Source organism: Sinocyclocheilus rhinocerous, unplaced genomic scaffold (genome assembly GCF_001515625.1).
Source record: "Sinocyclocheilus rhinocerous isolate Xijiao unplaced genomic scaffold, SAMN03320098_v1.1 scaffold173, whole genome shotgun sequence".
Lineage (NCBI taxonomy): Eukaryota > Metazoa > Chordata > Actinopteri > Cypriniformes > Cyprinidae > Sinocyclocheilus > Sinocyclocheilus rhinocerous.
The window spans coordinates 849365-858210 of NW_015645056.1; the positions used below are offsets into that span (position 1 = coordinate 849365).

The following is an 8846-nucleotide window of genomic DNA, read 5'->3' on the forward strand; positions in this document are numbered from 1 at the left end:
AAATATATATATATATATATATATATATATATATATATTGTAGCATTTTTTTTCTCCAAATGGTCCTGGGCCGTAGTTGCATGTACAAGGAAGATTAGCCTCAGCGGAAGAGAGATGCAGTTTGGATTTGTGGCTGTCAAGGTTTTTTGGAGAGCTTTTGGTTTTATGAATGACACAGAATGCAAATCTTGGAACATAATTCAAAAAAAGCACAAGCTGCTCTAGGACAGTCATTCTTCTTTCTGTCTGCAAACCTGACAAGCTTTACAGAAGGTCTGATGTGCTGACGGACATATAAGATGTGAGTTTAATTTTTGTTACATGCTGTTTCATGCTGGCCTGGAAGGCAGGTAACTTTTAGGAATTCAAACTCTAACATGGATTCCACATCTTTCAGTGTCCATTAACAAGCTTAAGAAAATCCAGTTTTGGAGATGCACACAGGTAAGATAGTGAGAAAACAGTGTTGGTCGCTCTAATTTGCTTCATTGGCATGAATGTGAGAATGTGTTCTCAGAAACTTCTAAATATGAAGACTCTCCTGTTCATAGAATCAAAACATTGCAAGCTCTTCTGTGGCCTGCTGGTCTATCTCTTAATATATAGAACAAACATTGATGGCCTAAAATAATGCATGCTAACAGTGTCCTGTGAAGTAAGAGCCATGTTGAACTTCATGCAATTGACCGTTCGCAAAGACCCGCCCTCCTTAGTTGCTATCCCCGACAAACAATGCCGCTCTCACACTACACTCATGTTCTCGCACAGTGAAAAATACATTGCAGAGCAAAGAGGAAACTGACAACACACCGACAGACAAGACAGAGCGGGTTACTTCTGGTATGACACAAGGTCTCAGGACTCTCAGCTGTCAAATTTGGTCATTTTTAAAGAAATTCAAACAAAAAATACCGTTTTGTGGCTCTTTAATGTGTCGTGACAGATCACTGTATTGCCTCAGTTCAAACACGTGAACCAATCGTCTATTCATATTTACGTAAAGCACGAAATGAACATGAATAAACATCAGAAAGTATTTTATGTCAACCGCGGAACATACCATTTTGCAAGTTTAAGTCCACCGAAGTTAATCTACTCTCTGTCTGATTTGTGGTTAAGGCTAGAAGGGATACAGCTGCGGCTACTGGGCATGCGCATTTACATATTTTCCGAGCCAACAACATAATGTGAAACCTATGAAAATGGTTTAAAAAAGCACATGGCGCCATCACTTTAGAGTGTCGCAGTGACCGTCTTTTTGCAGTAAAGGACCTGTCATACCTCCGCACAGCCAATAGCGAGAGTTTGGGGCGTGGCTTCTGCAGCAGCTGAGCCGGAGGGTGTTTAGCCGGTTTGGAAAAAGAAATTCAGATTCCTTTACAGAAGTGCTAGTAAAATTCAAAGACTTGCTAAAATACACAGAGACAGACAACGTGGTAAAACAAGGATAAACGCTGGCAGTGTTTTTACAAGATGGAGGAATTTGATGGAATGTTTGGATTTCAATCGATACGACGAACTTGGCGATTTTCTTTTTGACAGGTAAGCTAAACTTCAAGTTAAAAGTATTCCTAATATTTTGGAGCTTTTATTGAAAGTAGCCTGCTTTTGCCTGTTAAGGCATGACTTCACTTACAGAGCCGTAAGAGCTGTGTTTTTGATGTGAAAGGGGCGTTTGCAAAGGTTGTTTATTTTTGTAGTTATGCTAGTTGGCGCTAGTAGCACACAAACTGCCTAGCTTTAAAAGAAATAGCTGCCCCAGTTGTTTCTTTATTAGTCTGAAAGATCTGTATGATTTTTGATATTTGTGGTCATGTTTCAAGCAAATTTACAACATTTTTTAAATATAGGGATATCTTTGTTTTATGAGCAAATACTTATCAGTTTCAAAACGTCATATGTTTGTATAATTAATTTGCTAATATGAACAGTTGTGGATATTAATTGTCAGTTTTGTTTTAATCTATAGTTTGGCCACATAAATTTGCACATAAATACTCTAAACCACAACGACAATTATATGTGTGCATTGTGAGTTGTGCACAACTGGATTAAAAAACAAATCAAAAATTCATGTTATTATCATTTCACTGGTTACATGAGTATTTAATAGTTGTTGTGTGTACAATGGTTGTGCACTAGTTATTGTGCAGTTACCTTAATATCCGCAATGGATTCATACACTTGATTTGGTATCAAAGATCAAACTTTCATGACATGAGCTTATATATATGGTCTATGCGGTCAGTGAAATATATCCATCCTAAAATTCTGATGTTTGTTTGACTTGCATTGTTGTGTTCGAGGCATTTTTTCTATTATTATTGTCACGGTCTGTCATGGAAAACTCGGGAATGCATAGAAGAGCCAAATGAAGTTTATTAGTCCCAAAACAAAGATATAAAAACAGAGCAAAAACACTGGCAAGAGGTATATCACAAACACAGAATCCATAAACACAAAGAAACAGAAGCAATACTGCAGCAACAAAAGACTAGGTGAGCATGGTATTTATATCACAGTGAGGCACCTCTTGTAGTGATGTTCCTCAGGGACCCACTGGAGGAATGACAAGTGAAGCAATGTATCCACATTACAGGGTTTTTTAATTGCTTTGGTAAGACTATACTGTTATACTGTTTTGCGTAAACCAAATGAAAGCACGAGATCAGGATTTGAAAGAATGACTAGCGGTTTTACAAGTGTGATCCGTGGAGTTTTGTATGAAGAGAATTTACACATTACATAACTAAACAATATTAAAGTGATTGCATCAGACTATTCAGAAACTAAAATAGTTTTTCTTTTGTAGTTTTTCCCACATTTTGTTGTCTTTTTTCTCTCTATCAGATTCATATTGCAAGTGTAAATGAACAGCCACTTCATTACTAACTCTTCAAAAGGGATTACAAAACTTTTAATTGGACTTCAATGGATAATGGAAATGATTCATATTTTAAGTGTCATTAGAAGCATATAATTTCTTAGAAAAACTTTATTAATTTATCAGACTAATTGTTAATACATCAGATCTAGACAAAACCTGCAACTGGCCCAGTCGGAGGACAAGCTACTATGTCACAGATCCGTCCTCCTCAGCCACTAAGATTGCCTGGGACTCAGGGTCAATTTTGCCAAGAGTATGCTGTCCCCCAGCCAACAGATATCGTTCCTGGGAACAGTTCTCGACTCAGCCCAAGTGAGGGTGGTAGTCGCGCCAGAACGTGCACTGGCCATTCAGCAGCTCGCAGCCTCATTCAAAATTGGAGCCTCTCGCCCTCTCTAGGCATTTCAAAAGATGCTGGCTGAAACCACGTGTTCCGCCCCATGCCTGGCGTCTCGGACGCCTTCGTGTCAAGGTGGTCCAGGCCTGTGTAGCAGCTCTGGCTCCTTGGAAAGACCCTCAGTGGATGGAATGGGGTGTGCCCTTGGGAATGGCCTACAGAAGGAAGGTGGTCTCGACAGATGCTTCCAACACAGGTTGGGGAGCGCTGTGCAACAGCAAACCGGCTTTCGGCCACTGGTCGAAAGAGGAGGGTCGGCTTCACATCAACTGCCTGGAAATGCTGGCAGTATGTTTGGGCCTTCGCACCTTTCTGCCAGACCTGAGGGGACACCACGTCTTAGTCCGTTCGGACAGCATGATGGTGGTGTCCTATATAAATCGCCAGGGCGGTCTCCTCGAAGCGCCTCTTCATTCTGGTAGAGCGCCTCTCGGAATGGGCTCAGCTCAACTTGCGTTCACTGAGAGCAACACATGTGCCGGGCAGGCTGAACCAGGGAGCAGACATGCTATCTCGGAGCAATGTCCCCTCGGACAAATGGATGCTCCACCCACAAACAGTTCACAGAATCTGGGAGATTTTCAGCAATGTCTGCTAGAATGTTAAAAAATGTGCAGTGTTAAAAAAATGTTTAAAGTATTTTTAAATTGTTGTTTTGTATTAGTGTACAATGTTTACAAATAATAATTTATTCTATGTAGTGTCCATTTAATTAATTTCACATTTAATATTGGAGACATCCAAGTTATTTTACATTTGAATTTTTTTTTTTTTAAAGTAACGCAATACTTACTTTCCCTGGTAACTGGTTACTTTTATAATGATGCAACTCAGTTACTAACTCAGTACTAACTATTTGTGAGAAGTAACTAGTGACTATAACTAATTACTTTTTTAAAATAACTTGCCCAACACTGGTCACTACTATTGCACTATAATGCTGCTTCTGCCACCTTATGACAATAGATTTACACTTCGGATTAGGTAGTCTGTCATCAATGACAGTAGCTCATTGGAAAATGATGGAAAATGCCCTTCATTGTGTTTGCACTAATAAATGCTGCTGCCTGCCAGCTGCAATCACCAATAAAATGTTGTTCCATATTTTTTTCTATATCGTCATAAATATCATTATCGCAAATATTCTTGAAATATCGTGATATAATTTTGAGGCTATATCGCCCACCCCTACTGCAAACATGCGCTTTAAAACATGTTTTCAAAAGTTTGCATTTTCTGGCACCCAAAACGCAAGTGTAAGTAAACAGCCAAAAGTTAAAATTGGTGCCATGTAAACACCCCTTATGCCACAAATGCAGTCGAGAGACCTGCAACATTCATTTCCATACATAGGCACTTAAATCCTCTTTGTAAATGCTATTTCAGTACATGTGTGCTGTCCTCTGATCACTCAGACTATCTGTGTGTGCTGGATGAATGGGCTGTCAGCGGTATGTTGGACCTCTGTCGTGGGCACAGGATCTTGAAGAAGGCTCTTCGGAAGCTGCTGTGGCACAGCGGGTACAGGAACGGGTTGATCGCTGAGTTCAGCCACAGCAGCCAGAACGTCACCTCATACCAGTGATGCGACACGCAGTCTCCTCTGCACGCCGCTCGCACGATCATTAACAGAGTGTACGGTGCCCAGCATACCGCAAAAACACACACGATTATGGCCAGAGACTTAGCAATCTTCTTGTCCTGCCTCAGACGTGAGCGCTGGACGCACCGCATTGACAGACCGTTGTTCTCCGAGCGCTTCTCGCCGTCTTCTGCGCTTTTCTTCTTGAGCGTCAAGGAGTTCCAGCAGATTCGGACGCTCATGTGTGCTTTCTCGCCGTACAGATTTGTAGCGTCCTGGCTCTTTGGAGAACAGGATTCTTTCTTGCTGCCGAGTCTCCTCTGACGGATGCTGAGGTAGATGCTGATGTTGAAGAACGCCACGGATAAAAACGGTGAGAAAAACTCTACCACTGAAGCAGAAAGCAGGAAGTGCCAGGTGTAGTAGAACTCAGCGAAGCACTCGTCATCTGGCACGCGGCTCTTGCCTGTCAGCTGCTCCCAGAATAAGATGGCCGGTCCATAGAGGAGGAAGGCTAGAATCCAAACCGCTGCTATCTTCACCACCGCAAAGTGGGTCATTCCTTGTTTGGCACGATAAGATACCTAGGATCAGGAAAGAAAACAATGGAAAAATTGCATTTAATTGGTAGAAAAATTTCAGAAAACTACAGAGATGCATGCATATAACCACATATTGAGCCAAAGAGTCACAGTACATATATCCGTTATTATTGATCTTAGAATGCTGTAAATCATCCATGATAACTGATGAAAGTAAACTTTGGCTGTCAATAATTTGTGATTAATTTCATATTTCTATTTTTTTATTTTATATATTAACATTTAATTTCTTTTTAGGAAAAGGAAATAACAATGGCAGAAAACCTTAGGCAAACAGTGCTCACACGCTTGTTACTTAAGATTTGTATATTTTTGAAAGAAGTCTCTTATGCTCCCCAAAACATTAATATTGTGAAAAAATATTACAAATTTAAACATCTGTTTTCTATGTGAATAAACAGTAACACTTTATTTCGATAGTCCACTTTAGACATTCTACTAACAGTAAGTAACTTTGCAACTACATGTCAACTAGCAGTCATTAGAGTATTAGTAGACTGTCTGCTTAATATCGTCTAACACTTTATTTTGATGGGTCCACAATATACAACATACTGACTATCAGAAACTTTGCAAGTATATGTCAACTTATTCTACTAACCCTAAACCTACCCTAACAGTCTACCCTGAGAGTTAGTAGACATGTAGTTGCAAATTAATGAGAATTAGTTGACATGTAGTTGACATGTAGTTACAAAGTTACTTATAGTTAGTAGAATGTCTAAAGTGGACTATCGAAATAAAGTGTAACCGAATAAACTGTAAAATGTAATTGATTCCTGTGATCAAAGCTGAATTTTCAGCATCATTACTCCAGTCTTCAGTGTCACATCATCCTTCAGAAATCATTCTAATATGCTGATTTGCTGCTCAAGAAACATTTCTGATTACTAAAAGTGCTGAAAACAGTTGTGCTGCTTCATATTTTTTGTGGAAACCGTGATACATTTTCCCCATGTGGTTTTACTGTACAGTTGGACTATGGTTGCTGTAGTAAAAACATGGTTAATTTTTGTAATGGACTGACAGGATGTTGCACCCCTAAATGTATAAATTTTGCTCCTTTTTTGTCCTCACAGTATATGATTTCTTAACAACAATTACAGAACAGGAACATGATCCATTTTAACTTTTAATGTTCAATTTAAATAAATTTAATCATACAACCTTAACATAATACATCTTACATGTACACTTTCCATTTGTTCATTGTGAAATAATTGTACTGGCCCTGCGTCCAGCTTGTTTCCCTGTCTTTGGCCCGAGTTGCTGGGAAAGGCTCCAGCATCCCTGTGACCCTACAGGACAAGCGGTTTAGAGAAAGGGTGTATCGTAGAGACTAGTGGTGAGAATGGTTTCTTATGTTTTACTTATGATCCTATGCTCATTGTGCTCTGGGGAACACAGCCCTGTTTGAATAAGCGCTGTGAATTAAGCATGAGATGAGCAGGAGTAGTAGTTTTATCCTACACAATTTTTCACTAACATAGTTTATGTTTCCACTTTAAAGCTTTTTATGCATTAAATGCATGCTAAATAAAAAATGAATATGACTGGTAATTGTATTGTTTACTGCACCAGAGGGTCACCTTACTAAATCAATACTTACTAAATAAATTGCCTGGAGCAGTTATTGAGTTAGTTAACACTTAGATAGTTAAAGTGCCCCAATTATGGATTTTTGAAAATTACCTTTCATGCAACGGTAACGCTGTAAACAAAGCAGCACTGCGCTCACAAACACTGCTTTATCTGGCATTACAGTCAGGCATGATGAAATGAAAATGAGATCAATCGGACCAATCACCGCAGATTAGCGTCACGCAAAGGACGGGTTTGGAAAAATGAATCGTTGAACGAATCGTTTGGGAGTCTTTGAGCAAGTAAGGTAAAAATAAATGCATATTATAAGACAATTAAAGTGTTTTTTGACCTTGCATGCATGTCAACCTTTTGTTGAGGACTCAAAATATGAACCTTTCATAACCCATAATAGGGGCACACAAATATCACACTTAAATACAATGAAATATCCCAACATAGAAGCCAGTGTTTCCAATGAATAATAAATGTAAGCTGTACTGTAAGATGCATGGCAAAATTGTTCAGTCCACAGTACTTGCCATTAATTCTATCATCTGCTAAGAAATGTGATTGTTTTACCAGCCTTTTTTCATTATTCACTTGTACTACTACAACACTAAAACAAAATGTTAATTTCAGATGGGAAAGCTTGTTAGTTACTGCTGTTTTTAATTGCCAGCTTCAAATGCTGTAGTTGTATGGAGACTCAAATGTGAAACTAATGTGATGATAATAATTTGACAAATTGATAAAAAATCGATAAATTAGCTGAAAAAAAATCAATCAATAAAGCAACCAATTATCAAGATGTGAGAAAAAGATTGAGTTTAGTATTTATTACTATTCAACTCATTGACTATTAATTAAAATAATTAATTTCAAGACAACAAAGTGTGGTATTGCTCCACTGAACTGTACACAGAAGCAGTACATGAAAACGCACAGTGGGGAATGAAGACAAACACTTTATTTTGCTGGTACACACATATCCGAGTATGTGTGCGCCGTCATAGTGCTGCCAATGATAGCATGAATCTTTCCTCCTTCACTTTGATTGAAGCTGAAGCCGCAGTCTGTGAGATCAAACATGGCTGTCTTGCAGATTAAAGGCATACGTTACGTATTGCGATTTATGTTTGTATCATTGCTCTGATGTTAAGAGCTTGTGTGGGAAAACAAAACCAGACATTTTCAAGGACGCTTTCTGACCTGAGTCTAAACAAACATCAGAGAAAGCTTTGAAGTAAATATTCCACAATATTCACTGCTCTATGAATCACTGTTCCCGGGGTATCTCAGGATGTTTCTTTAGTTAGACGGATTTAACCCCACAAAAAAAGATTTGGGAAGATCATCTCATGCAACATCCATTCAAAAATGGCTTTTGGTCAAAATTAAATAATAATAAAAAAAATCCCAGCCCACCTGTTCACACCTGTTGCTGCCTGATACACTTGAAGTTACTTTGCACCACTGTTAATGTAATTATTAGTGTAGACATTTTTATTGGAGAGCTAATAATACTTAAAGTAGTGCACTTAAATATGCAATTAAATGCACTAATAATAATAATTTATAAAATATTATATGCAATCCCAATTCCAGAGAAGTTGGGACATTTTGTAAAATGCAATAAAATCAAGAATCTGTGATTTGTTAATTCTCTTTAACTTTTATTTAATTGACAAAAGTAAAGTGAAAAGATTTCCAAAGTTTTCACTGACCAACGTAAATGTATTTTGTAAATATGAACAAATTTGGATTTTGATGGCTGCAACACACTCCAAAAAAGTT

General features: G+C 38.3%; 1 protein-coding gene across 1 annotated transcript in view; it reads right to left on the bottom strand.

Moving 5' to 3' along the window:
- Nucleotides 1–4700: 4700 nt before the first annotated feature.
- Nucleotides 4701–8846, bottom strand: part of LOC107705116 (histamine H3 receptor-like) — a 13379-nt gene continuing 9233 nt past the window's right edge. The window contains exon 3 of the mRNA XM_016508258.1: nt 4701–5450. Coding sequence (XP_016363744.1) covers nt 4701–5450 — 750 coding nt within the window. The remainder of the gene's footprint in view (nt 5451–8846) is intronic.